Source organism: Ciconia boyciana, chromosome 3 (genome assembly GCF_034638445.1).
Source record: "Ciconia boyciana chromosome 3, ASM3463844v1, whole genome shotgun sequence".
Taxonomy (NCBI): Eukaryota; Metazoa; Chordata; class Aves; order Ciconiiformes; family Ciconiidae; genus Ciconia; species Ciconia boyciana.
The window spans coordinates 27,815,795-27,829,580 of record NC_132936.1 but is presented as its reverse complement, the minus strand read 5'-3'; the positions used below and the strand labels follow the sequence as shown (position 1 = coordinate 27,829,580).

General features: G+C 36.6%; 1 protein-coding gene across 2 annotated transcripts in view; it reads left to right on the top strand.

Moving 5' to 3' along the window:
- The window catches only part of HMGCLL1 (3-hydroxy-3-methylglutaryl-CoA lyase like 1), an 85,707-nt gene that overhangs the window by 18,345 nt on the left and 53,576 nt on the right, over positions 1 to 13,786 (top strand). For both annotated transcript variants that reach the window (XM_072855186.1, XM_072855187.1), the window contains exons 2-5: positions 4,914 to 4,991; positions 6,005 to 6,112; positions 11,217 to 11,312; positions 13,123 to 13,271. In XM_072855186.1, the coding sequence (XP_072711287.1) occupies positions 4,914 to 4,991; positions 6,005 to 6,112; positions 11,217 to 11,312; positions 13,123 to 13,271 (431 nt within the window). The remainder of the gene's footprint in view (positions 1 to 4,913; positions 4,992 to 6,004; positions 6,113 to 11,216; positions 11,313 to 13,122; positions 13,272 to 13,786) is intronic.

Sequence of the window (13,786 nt, the reverse complement as noted above, 5' to 3'; positions counted from 1 at the left end):
TCCCAGTGGTCATGTCAGCAGCATACAGCAGAAGTTCTAGGATGAATACTCAGTTTATCTTTACTGAGGGATATTCACAGGTGTGTCCCACTGTTTTCTGAATATCTCTATATATTATTTATATCTCACAGGTGAATCTTCTCCATTTTGCCCCTAGTTAACTTGGGAATGAATATGTTTTATATCTGCCTTCCAGTAGCGTGAACTATATAAACAAATGTCTGCAATACCACTTCAATCATTATTTGATTATGTACTAAAATTTTAATTTCTTCCTGTTTATTTCCTCTATGTCTTGTAATTTTTAGAGACATCTATGTGTTCAGAAGATTGACCACTGTTTGCTTTGTTCTCCTTCCAGCAATCGTATTATTTATCTCTGAGCCTTCTCCCAGTTCTTGGGCATTTGCCCATGTCACTGCACATATACATATGGAGTTATGATGCCACCTCCCTGCTGATCCTTGTTTAAAACTGCTCTCCTGAATAATTCTTCCTTGTACAAGATGGACCTACCTTTGTTCAGTTGTCCTCTGTGCCAGAACACCACCTTGTGGAAAAGGAAAGCAGAGCTTCGTCTTTGCTTTGTTAAAAAGACTGAAAAGACCTGAACCTCCAGATTCTCCTCCCTTACTTTTGGGTCCTTTCAGTTACTTTTGAGCAGTTCTAGGTAATATTTGCCAGTGCTATTAGTGTCCATATGAATGAGCTGCATGAAATAAAAATCAGAAGGCTGAAGGAACCTCAGCACCTTTGCTAGAAGTAGTAAAGCAGTGACAGAGCTTAAAAAAATGTGTTTATTTAATTTGATTACATTTACGGTTACATTAAGAAGATTATACTGCTCTAATTAAGTAGGATTTTCTATAATAAACTTGCATTTTTGGCTATTTATGGCTCAGGGAAAATGTTTCCATACAGAAATTTGGCATTTGGTGTCTCAAGCTGAATGGTATGGTTTTTCTCTTTCTAATTTTTTTAAAAAGACTCTTTGGCTGGATTCTGTTTTGAGGGAGGCAGTTTTTTGTGGTTTTATATGCTTTTTGTTCTCCCTTGGCAAGGCTTGATACATGGAAAAAACAAATTTTCCAGGCTCTTAGTCTTTTATGTCAACTATTTCCGTTTTGATATTTCAAACATTGTACTTTGGTAGTCATTACTTTTTAACAGAGCCACTATATAATTCAGTAAGCAGTCACCTCTAAGTATCTACCATAACTATTTTTTATACTTTGTTACATAAAAATACTTCATATAATACAATTTAGTAAATATTTTTTTCTGAAACAAAATTATTTACCTGACATGTTTAGTGTTTAATGTAAGTACTTGTGTATTTCTGTAAGGTTCACCTTTTTTGGATTCTATTAAAATATAAAAACTATTTTTCATTTTTCTATTTATTTCTATTCATATTTTCTATTTATTATCTGTAGACCATTTAATGCCTTACTTGAAGGTGTCAAAATTCTCTATGTTTGTCTCATTGTTGGTTCTGAAAATCCTTCCTTTTACCCAAGGGGATGGTGCACATTTAGAATCCTCCAGTCTGGGGAACTTGATCCCTCAATTCACGAAGCCCGAGTCCTGGTTAAGGTGTAATGCCATCCAGATAGTAAACAGAGAAGTGTTTAAACTCTGCATAAGCTCTTAAAGACTTCAGTCTGTTCTGTGGATTTGAAGCTTGCCTAGTGAATGCAGATGGCATTGAGCCTTGCAGAGACTGTGACTGGTGGCTCAGGTGACTTCTTCAGCTGTGTTTCAAGTGATGTCCAAATACTCTGCAAGTGTGACACTGATCCAAAGACTTCCCAAGAAAGCAGGGAGTCTCTTTTTTCTTCCCAACAACATTGTCAAGCAGATATCTCCAATGTCTTGGAAAAATGTCCTAACAGCTAGTTACTGAGTATTCATTCATAGGACAGGTGAGATTAAGATTAAGAGCTACTCCTTTACTCCTCTGATTCAACTTGGGCCACAGAATGGAAAAATGCTAGTCATCTTAGCAGAAGACGGTACATGTACTCTTATAGTCTCTAATTTGTTTCTGAGTTTTATCCAGTGATTACGCACTGTAAAATGCATAAATAGTACACAGGGGCCTGAACCTAAGTATTCTGCCTCCCTTTTACTTGCTTGTTATCTGAGCTTCAGCAATGCAGCATGAGAGAAATTATTAGTTATGTTGGGGGGAAGGATGATCAGAACAGAATTTGTGAGATGAGTAAGAAACTGGCTGAGGAGGAAATGAGAGATAATATTGAAAGCAGATTTATTAGACCAAAGAGACATTGCTGGTGGAGTTCCTCAGGTCTTTTTTTAAAATGTGTTTCTTCTATAGCACTAACCCAAATTTTTTGAGGTAATATATGTTTGTGTTAAAATAAGATAATCATGTTAGTCCAAATGTTTTCACCAGAAAATATCAAGGTGGTAAGATCTGCTGATGACAGAAAGACAGGAGACCATTATCAATACCACACTGGATGCCACACAGGAGGAACTGAGTGACCTTGAAGACAGGAGCAATCAATGTACTATAGGTGAAACTAGATGAAATTTCAATGCAAAGCAAGACTCTTCTGGACTCAGAGCCAAGATGTTTACTCTAAGCTGTTAGTTCATCAGCTCTAAGAGTGTAAGGATTTGTCTGTAGTACTGCCTTTAGTTTCCACTATGTGGCCCTTGTGAGAGTCATCCCATACATGGTTCTCAGTGTTGTGTTCAAGAGCAGTTAATTCAAGTTGGGACGGACTAGTGGACAGGAAGGCTATAGAGAAAATCAGGGGGTGAGAGACCTGGACTATGTCTGAAAGAGACTGTATGCCTGTAATATCACAGATGGAGGATAAAAATCAATACTTGAATGCCTTTCTGCAATGTCGCTTCCAAACTTCTGTCCCCTACAAAATCCAAGGGCTGCAGACATCCCCTGAACGGCTGTATGAATGACTACTGCACGTGCTGTAGGTGTGTGAACTGTTCTTAAAGACAGGTACAGCTCTTTGATTTCAGCAAAAGTTTTACCACAGTAGGAACTGAATAGGATTTACAGGATTTGGCCTAGAAATTGAACATTTTTGCCACCGAAGTTTTATGGACATTTTTCATGCTCTAAATTAAGCTTTGGTTCACATAATCTATTTTAGCTCCTTTTCTTTTTCCAGTCACAGCTTTACTCGTAGCGCAGCTGTGGCATTTGCCTTGCTACAAGAAGAATCTGATAATCATGAAAGAACCCAGATTTATGCCCGTAGTGCTGAAGCGGTGCCATATTTGTGAAAATAACTTAAAAAAAGAGAAACAATATGCAGCAGATGTGAAGGTTTTACCTTCACATTTAAGTAGGTTTATACTGTCAGCGAGTGTGGGCTTAGCACAGCCTGTCAGAGTTTTAACTTACCAGATGTTCCACGTGATCAAATAGATACTATACAGCTGTTTCCCATTCTTTTTACTGGGCTCAGATAAATACACAGTAAATGCTCTGAAATATGTTTATTGTATTTTGGCTAGTGTTGCGGCTGTTGCTGCAGAGAACTTACTTTTATCCACGGGCACCGAGAGTGCGGGGAGAAACCAAAGGTGCTGTAGGAATGCTCATTTTCCGTTACCATGAGGAGAAATGAGTGGCCATTTGGTTGCAACAACGCTGATGATACTAGCCAGGGAGGGATGAAAAATGGGTTTTTCATCTGGTTGTGGATGATGCGAGATTAGTGGCTGTATTTACACGCTGTAGAAGTGATTTCTGGTCTCTGGGCGAGCTGCGACTCCCGCGGGTGGGAGCCATTCCCCGGGGCTGACAGTGTCGTCCTTCCCGTGGAGCTTAACTCTGAGGGGAGGTGGTGGGTGCAGTGGGAGCAGCTGTCCCAGAGGTAGCTCACCGAATCCCAGCACAGGCTTTCAACACTGGAATGGGGAGACTGGGACGGATTCTGTATTCAGTGCAATATAGAAAACAGGGCATCTCCAGAGCTCCTGGTGGGGCTGCCTGCATCCCTCCTGTCTGCTCATACAGGTGCTGGCAGCGTGCCCCAAGTTGGCCATTTGATTTTTTTTTTTAAAGACACACAGCTTTTTGGGGGTCAGTCTGAGCAACTGTTCTGAACTGTTTCAGGACTTAAAGGCCCAGGTTATGTTAACTGCCACACTTGTCAACTTGATTCAATAACAGAGCAGCTAAATAATAAAAAAGGAAGTTTCATTTCCCTTCACCTGCTTTTCTGCTCTTGTTTCTCCTTCCTCCCCCTCCAACTCCCCATGCGCTCCTTAGCCCTTTGACCCTGCTGCTGCCTTCCTTCCCTCCTTTCACTGTCAGTCTCCTGCCTTTCCAGATCTTCCCTTACACCTGGAAAATTCTTCTTCTTGTCTACCAGGGGCCTTCCTTGTTCTCCTTTAAATCCTTCTTTAAAACCTTCATCTTCAGGCAGTGGAATTACTTTCATCTTTCATTAATAATCTCTTCAACATTTCTTGACTGCTCTGTTCTTTTCAGATTTATAGCCTGGTCTTGCAAACATTTACAGAGAACTAACTGTTGAGTTAAATTGAGAACATTCAGTTAGAAGTTTGGAGGACTGGATCGTTCATTGGGAAGCTTTTTGAAATGGGAATATTTCTCACTCTGTAAAACACAATATTCATTTATGGTTTTATGTACATTTTTATAATAAACATTTGTGGCCTCAGAGGAGCAGTGGAATATGCTTGCAGATAACTTCTGCTTTTAACTTTTATTCCCTAACTCAAGGTGTGGAACATGTTCTCACAGATTTTTAAAGGCCGTGAGCAAAGTTACTGTTGACAATATGACTTTATACCCAGAATCATATGAGAGGACAAGTACAAGGTGTATCTTTGATCTTAGTGACTTTCATTGTTTTGTGTTTCAGTATTGATTTGTGTTTCAGGAATCTCAAGCATCTGGACTGCCTGAGTACATAAAGATTGTAGAAGTTGGGCCAAGAGATGGATTACAAAATGAAAAGGTAATTTTTCTCTTTTCTGGGGGCATGTTTTGACATGCGTATCAGCATTATTTTCATTGCGTAAAATACATATATCCTGCTAACTGTGTTTCTCCCATTTTGTACTATAAATATATTTTTTGATTTATGTGTTAATAACTGTCTTGTATATTAGAATAAAGGTATATTACTATTTAGCCAGATGTTAAATCATATAATTTCTTGCTATACTTGGTTAGCTAGCCTTTGTGTTACTCTACTGCCATTTTTCTCTCTGGTATTTGTCTTGTCAATCACATTCTGTCATGACATAACTGGTAAATGCCATGAAACACTGGCTGTCTTCATAATATGTGTTTGTGCTATATGTGCTACTATAGTAGGAATAGTACAATAGGTTTTGTCACATTTCCTGCTGAACAGGCATGGAAAGAAAAAAGAAATTACTCTTTTGATAATATTTGCTGGAAGAGTTGGTAGGGAAGCATGGCAGAAGATTGAAAGAGACTATGTAAAATAGGGTGGATGTATCAAAACAATCATCTCTTTCCACAAACTGAAGGATAAACTTACATATATCATTGTTACTGATGTCAAAGGTGTTAACAATATAAATGGAATTACTCTGTTTATATTATTGTTTATATATAGAATTACTTTGCCTCATGTGTGAAGCTTTTTTTTTTATTTTTCTCTGGTTGGACTATTCTGTGTTACTATTTCCTTTGTCGCTTCTTTGCTAGGTTGATGTTTGGTTACTAACAATTAGTGAAGCTAGATCTATAACAAATCACATGGAAGTGCTTCCTCATTCTTTTGTGGCAGACAAAAAATGGAGTAGGATCATGTATACTGCCTAGTGCTTTCCTTGTGCAGTAGCTTCCTACTGTCATGAAACAGTATAGTATGGTATAATGTATGAGTATAGTTCATTATTTTTAAAAAAAGTATTGATTATGTGCTAAGAACATTTCACTTACAAAAGTTTCTTACCGCATGAAATACTTCAGTATAGTATATCTCCATGTCTGTAGGTGATAGTCCCAACTGATATCAAAATTGAGTTAATCAACCGGCTTTCCAGAACAGGCCTGCCTGCAATAGAAGTGACCAGTTTCGTTTCATCCAAATGGGTGCCTCAGGTATGTAAAATTATCACCATTCAGAACTATTTCAATTTAAATGCCATTCCATGCAGTGGAGTTTTCCAGTAGTATAGCCTGTATAATTATACAAGAAAATGGAACAGAAATAATACATTGTTTATTTTTAAAATTGGATGCTGTTGTCAGACACCATTTCTGCAGTTTTCAAGTTTTATGCTTTTATTCAGGTCAGCTGAAGTTGGGCTAATTATTAAAAAGTGGTCAAAATTGAAGAAAGGCGGGCAAGCTGTGCAGAAAGCTGGTTAAATCCCTAACTTGGCAGAATTTGGGGGCAGGTTCCTCCAGAAGGGAAGGGGAACTGGAAGCCAAGCACGATATCAAGGGGAGCAGAGGTTGTAGCCTTGTTGACCACAGGGCAGTCCAACAGTCCATGAGAGCAGAGCAAGTCTGGTGAGGGTAACCAGGGCAGCCAAGAGTACACATACTCAGGTGAGTCCGCAGTGATGCAGCAGGTCCAGGGTCGTCAACTCTGTGAGACACAGTCAGGATCCAGTCAGTAAGGTACGTGGCCAAGCACGGGCTTGGCTGCTGCTGTGCAGCTGCACTGTTTCTCAGGTAGGGAGGAAGCATGAGAGTGTCTCAGCTTAAAAGTTTCTTCTGAGTGAAAAGGGAGGGTAGGCCATGTCAAGACTTCTTAACAGAGCTGTTTGGGGGAGCCTCTGCTGATCTGCTTTCCAGCTTTTATTGATGAGCTCCAAGGCTGATTGAGGCTTCTCAAGTTGCTGTCGTCTTATCAATGAAATGGCCTTGAGCGCAGGCAGCTAAACTCTTAAGAAGGAGGGCACTCCGGGCCCGTTATCAACAAAAATGCTAGGAGTACAATTTGCCATGGTTACTACATAGGGTGTGAGAAATCTTAAATATTGTAATGTCTCTCCAAACATAAATAATTTAGCAGGTGATTCCCTATTTCCCCCTTGCAGCATGAGGGCAGGAATTTGTATGAGTGTATATGTGCAAGGGACAGCAGTAAATGGGGAGTGAGAGAATTGGGTTGCAGGATGCTGAGTGGGGATAAGATGTGTGGGGACGATATATCAACCTTCTGAGTAAAGGGCAGCTGGGATATAGGATGCTGAGTGTAGACATAGTGATAAAGAGAATATGAAGCTGTTGGGATGCAGAGTACTGAGTTTGAGTATCCAGATGAACAGCAGTGAGGCTGATCGCTGGGGAACAGTCATGGTGGAGAGGACTTCTTGTGGAAGCAACATCAGTTCAGAGACCTAGAATCAGGGAAGGAAAACGTAGGTGCACAAGGCTTGTGCAAACTGGGGAAACTTCTCTACAGAGCTCCCTAGCATCAAATCAGTGGAGTAGACTCCTCAGGCGTGGGGGTTGTGTGGACTGTCATGGAAACTTGTCTCTTCCCTGAAGCCAAACACCATTTTTTAACTGCTGCACTTGGTACATTTCCATGTATCTATCCACCATTCAGTCCTCCTTTTCCAAACACTAAGTTTACAAACATACACACACATACAAACACACATACACTTACGTGTTAAGGATTCTAGTTAAGGAGAGATGTTGCAGATTCTATCCTGATTTTGAATTTGCCTACAAAGAGGCAGTGACTTTCTGCGGTTAGTAATATAGAGAAAATTCTTTACAATGTTAACGTTGTACTGTGGAATGGAGACAAAGAAAGTACTTGTGCATTTTATTTTGCTCTTCATTTATGTAAATATTCAGTTGTAACTAAAGATTTGGAATGGTGACACATTATTAATATAATTTAATGTTTTTCCTACCTCTGTTCTACTATTCTGAGAACTAATAGTCATCGATGTAAAAAAGAAAGGTAGCATTACCTTTCTTTCTTGTCCTCTAAATGAAATTTCATTTTCCATATGTGGAAGTGTGTTTGGAAGATCTAAATTTGGGACTTTTGTGTATGTAGTAGTAGTTAGGCACGTTACTTATTTTGCAAATCTAGCACTCTATCAGCAACCATACTGAGTTTTGATGAATCGTAATAATTTGCGTATTATTTTTCCAAAGTTAATTTTTACCTTTGGTACAATTCAGCAGAAATCCCAGCCTTTCTGAACTCAGCAGCAAAACTGCATTGGCATTAGGAGTGCCAGGTTTTCATTTGAGATTTAACGCTGAAAATTCAGGCTTAGTCCTGAAGTATACTATGTAGCTCCTGTTTGTGCAAACTTGATAATTCTCTGCAAGTGAGGAAATAAATCAATACTTGTCTATATCATTTAAACTCATTTGCAAGAAATTACACACTTTGTACAGAAGCATTTGAGTACTTACATGTTTAGTAAAGACCACACAAGTTATTTACAAGGTAAAACATGAAATTAATTGATTTGAGAAAATACTTCAATTTTTAACATTGTTTGTTGCACATCTTCTGTCAAAATGTATATAAAGTTTGTCCTTTTTAAACTGAGAATGCATCCTGGGCCTGGACTGTATTCCAGGCTTTCCTCTGAGAAAAACATGGTATGATCATACTTTTGCTTATTCATGAGTTAGCAGAGCAAACTGGCTCTACAGCACTCTCTAAGGGACTCCTTTGATTTATTTTGGTGTTCCCAGGATCACCAGGGAAGGGCCTAAAGGAAGGGTAATAGGAAAAGGGAAGAGAACAGCGACAATGCACAATTTCTTTGGTGTCAATGCAGGGGCAATGAGTTTTCAGACTGCGTCCATTAAAAGCGCCTAGGCTAAATGTTTCCAAGTGCCATCAAACTTTGGCAGTTACAGCAACAGGGAATAATGTTGGGGGTTTTAAACATTAGAAGGAAAAGTCCAAAGCAAAGGTGGATTTCTTCCTTTCTTGTTAATTATTTCCTTTTCCTGTGAGCCATTAGGAGTACCAAATTTAACATAGGTTTGTCAGTTTTGGAAAAAAGAACAATCCCTTCTTATCTTAAATTCATGTCTGAGTACTTTATTTTAATTGCTTAATTTCTGTTTAAAATGTTTTGTATTTAGAAGATAAGGTTGTGTTGGTTTGATGGGGAGTGTAGTCTTGACTTTGTCTTTTCTTTGCTCCTTTCTTTTTTCTTTTCATAGGTCATGGGAATAGAATTCACGGTTATGTTTAGATCACTCATTCACTTATTTCTTTTTTTAGTATTTTAAAGCTCTTTTATGGTTTCCCATCTACTGTTTTTTTTGGCAGAGATTTTTTAACTGAAAAAAGCTAAAAGAAAAAGTTCCACGGTAGTGAGGTGCCATATAAAACAGGATCCCACACCTATAACCTAAACGGCCAAAAATTATAAATACCTACCATTAGAAAGCTTATTTTTAAAGAAATTTGGAAAAGAAATATTTTATTACAATTTAAAATCTTATAACATGCAATATGTGGTAAAATGGGATTTTACTTACAGGAAAAATAGTAATGGGACAAATGTAATACATATAATATTATTTGGACCTGGCAGCTTTATACTGGTTGAAAAAGTGTCATTTTGGTTTTCTAGTATATTTTAAGTCAAGCTATAATTTTAAAGTGTGGAATTAGTTCCAGCATTTGCCATTTAATTAATCATTTGGTTTCAAACATTCTTCCTTGCCCTGAGAAATGTAGATACTACTTATATTAAATTCAGGAATGAAAAATTGTTCTTAAAAAACTAAGGCATTACCAAATGTTTTTTCATGAGGTTATCAGATATGTTAGGTGGTCACACTGATTTAGTTTATGTAGAAGCAATTACAAAAAGTTGCTTTGTGTCATCACTTGTTTCCTGATGAGAAATGAGTTGTGTCTGCTATAAGACACTTTTCATACCATATATCCACTTCCTCATAGATACATGTTGGGCTTACATTTGAGGAAGCATACATGCATTTTTCCGATATTTTTAATCCATTCATTTTCACAGTAGGAAACCAGTGACAGGAAGATTCCAGGTTGCCAGTAGTATTGTCAGTTAATAATCTGGTATAATTTAATACCACATATTTAGAATTGTGGTACTGCAAAGCTATCAATAAAATATCCATTGAAAAGAAGAAGTAATTAAAGCTTTGTAGTTCGTATATCTTTTCATACGGTACTCCTCAAATGACTTTTCATCAGTGTAGAAAGAATCAGAAATCCAATTTAATATTGTTTGCTTGGAAGATTTTCTTTTATGAAAGCTGATTTAAAAAGCATTTAAAATACACTATTCATTTTTTAAAACTTAAAATCCGTAAGACATGAAATATGAGGGATATCTTTTATTAACTGTATTGTTTTCAGGCATGCACACCATTAAAAAATAAACTAATTTTTCCTCCACTTCTTTCAAGAAAATGTGCTTGTCTAAATAATCTACAGTTTATTACATGAATAAGTCTTTGATTCATCATCTTGGTTAGTACATGGACTACATTTAATCTTGAGTGAGAACAGTGTAAGCATATCTTAAAAAGGCAGAGTTTCTTTTGTGAGAGGAGATGAAGGAAAACAAATGCTTGAATAAAGTAATTGTCTTTGACCTTTGCCATAATAAAGAAGTATTTTCTTCTTTTGAAAGAAAATTCTAAGTATATTAAAATATTACGCTATGCAAAGAACTGGATTTTGCTATATTTTTAAGGACAGACTTGTGATTAGTCTTTTCAAATATGCGGATAAAAGTGTTGAGTAATTCAGGTTGCCTTATGCTTAAGACTGTGAAGTTGCATTTATCAGAGTGCTGAAGTTTTCAAGATTTGGATGGTTTTAAAATGTCAGTTATTCTGTTAATTCCACCTATTGACTCCATTGAGGTAAGTTTAAAGTCGCAATAACAGTTGATGATCAGCATGATCACAAGTCTGTCAGTTTATGATGCATATTATGTTTTTACAGATACACACAAAAAGAAACCATAGAAATCTTAGCCCCAATTCTATATTCATATAGAACTGGAAAGCTTGCAACTCAAATACTCAAAAGTTAAGAAATCCAAAAAAAGAGTGCTTGTATGACATCAATTTAACCCCTTTGTTGTTACACTTTTTGTATGAACTATATACCTAATGAAGGCAAAAACACAGACTAAGCCAATTTCTGCTTAGCTATATAAAATTAGAAAATAACTGCTGATCAATACAAATTATTTATATATTTTAGATGGCAGATCACAAAGAAGTAATGAGGGGCATTGAGCGGCATCCTGGAGTCCAATATCCTGTTCTCACGCCTAATCTTCAGGGTTTTCATTCTGCTGTAAGTGCCTTCATAGAAGATGTCCACAATTACCTATTTCGTGTTTCAGATTCTTTCAGTTCAGTACAATAAACTAGCTATTTAATGTCATATAACCTGTCCTGTTAGAACTAAGGTATAGGGTTTTTTAATTAAGAACTCTCAGGTTTTGTTGTGGAAAATGGGCAAATTCACAGAGTGATGTTAAGCTATATGTATTCATATTTTAATGGAAGTATTGATCAAGCAGTCTTTGCAAGTTCCTATAGATGATGCTTGTGTATAAAGAGAAAGACAGTTCCTTCTCCTTCTTTGACTTGTTGGCCCTAGAAAAGTTTCTGAAGAGTGTCATCTTATTGGAAAGTAGTGAAGAAGAATGAGGAAAGAGTCAATTAAATTAAAATGCTGTATAGGAATGTATTAGATTTCTTAAATTCTGCATTTCGTTTTGGTAGGGTTTGAAAGTTTAAATTGTTTCAGTTCATACAAAGCAAATATTCAAAATTATAGACTCAAAGTGTTTGGAATTGCGAAAATGGAGCAGTTCAGTCTTCTTAAAACATACACAGTGATAGTCAGATCTTTACACTTCTTTGTTTCCTGAAAATTTTTCATGCTTCTGTGCTTTTGTCTTGATATAGGACAAGCTGTGTTTGGAAAGCATACTGCTTGATGGACATTTGTGGTGTAGTCTATCATTCAGTTTCTATACTGCATATGGAATCTCTGTGAAAACAGAATCCTGTACGTAGGCGAGCTAACTATCAATAGTCAGATTTATAGTGCCACAACTTTTGTCTGTAATGGTAGCTTGTATGAGTTGAATTAAATCTGCTATATCTCTATACTGTATTTAGTGATATAATGAAAGCAATGCAAAAATAGTTGTAGGTTATTGCAGAGTTCTTTCTTGCTGCTATATTTTTTTCTTCCCTCTATTTGAAAGGGTATTTGTTGCTGTAAGGGTTGCTGAAGCTTAGACATTATCCTGCAGAAGCAGAGAGAAAAGAGAAAAGCTCCATTCTTTTTCATAGAACAAGAATATTATTCTCACTGGAGAGTGAGAATTAATTAATTAGCTATTCTCCTAAGCTTAAATGTTTTCTTCTCCTATCATTTGGCTTTCAGCATTCTAGTTTGCCTCATGTTAGTTGATTTACTGAGTACTGAGGTGCTGAGTACAAGCTGAGGCTAATTGCCCCTTCAGTGAAGTCACCACAGTTACGCATTTTTTAGACTGGTATTTGCTCTGAGACTTTTTCTCAGCAGACTCTCACATACATGTTTTCCATATTATCCATATCGACTACGACACCAAGACCAATGGAGCCCTTGATCCCAGAGTTAATTCTAACAAGGAAATCCCTGTTGGTTATTGTTGCTGCTCTGGGCACATGCAGGCACAGAGCTATCCTAAGCATGAGAATGACTTCCTGGCATTCATGAGGAACAGGCTTTGTACAGAGGATGGATATTCCAGAGTTGTTATATGATCTTTTCCTTTTCTGAAAAATGAATATAAGTATCAATCATTGTTATTTTCATAGTTGGTTCATATGATTTCCTACATCTTAATACCTTTATCATTTATCACTTTAAAAATGTGTTTACCTAATTGCTAAGAAGAGGAAGGAAATACGCCATAGTGAATGAACTCAAAGTTTGATTCAATCTGTTCTTATGCAATAGATAAAATTGTAATGAAACTTATATTTTAGATGTGGATGATATAATGCACTTTAAAATTCTAGAATGTCATACAGAATTAAATGCTTAATCTAATCTTTTAATATAGTGTTATGATTCTGTTTTATTGAAATGTATTTTTCAGATTGCAGCAGGGGCTACAGAAGTCTCAGTATTTGGTGCAGCATCTGAATCTTTTAGCAAAATGAATATTAATTGTTCAATTGAAGAAAGCATAGAAAAATTTGAAGAAGTTGCTAAATCTGCAAGGAGTATGAATATTCCAGTGCGTGGGTAAATATAAAGATTCTCAAGTAATACAGAGTTATTGGAGTCACTGTTACAGGGGGTTTTGTTGTACCAGTAGGAAAGTAACCTACCAAAGTTTTACATTTTAGATGAATTTAAATAATAGTCTTTATTGTGATTTTTTTTTTTTAAAGATTGAATATATTTAGTAATTTTGCTCTATGTTTTGTAGCTGCTAATGGTGACTATTTTTCTCTGGAAATCGAAAAAAATAAGCTGTGTGTATTAATGTACCCATTTTATTATACAAATTTATTTTATCTTCACAGATGACAGAATAAAATTTATTTTGTGCTGCTGAGAACTCATAACACTGTTGTCTGCACCTTGAAAAAATACCCTGCATACTTTTATATTATTATAGTATTGATAATATATCACTTCATACACTGTATGAGTATATAAAGTGATAGAACAAATTTACTCCTAAGAAAAAAAAAATATTCTTGATGTAAGTTATTCTGAAAACTCCAGGCACTGAAGTATTTGGAGTGTCTAGT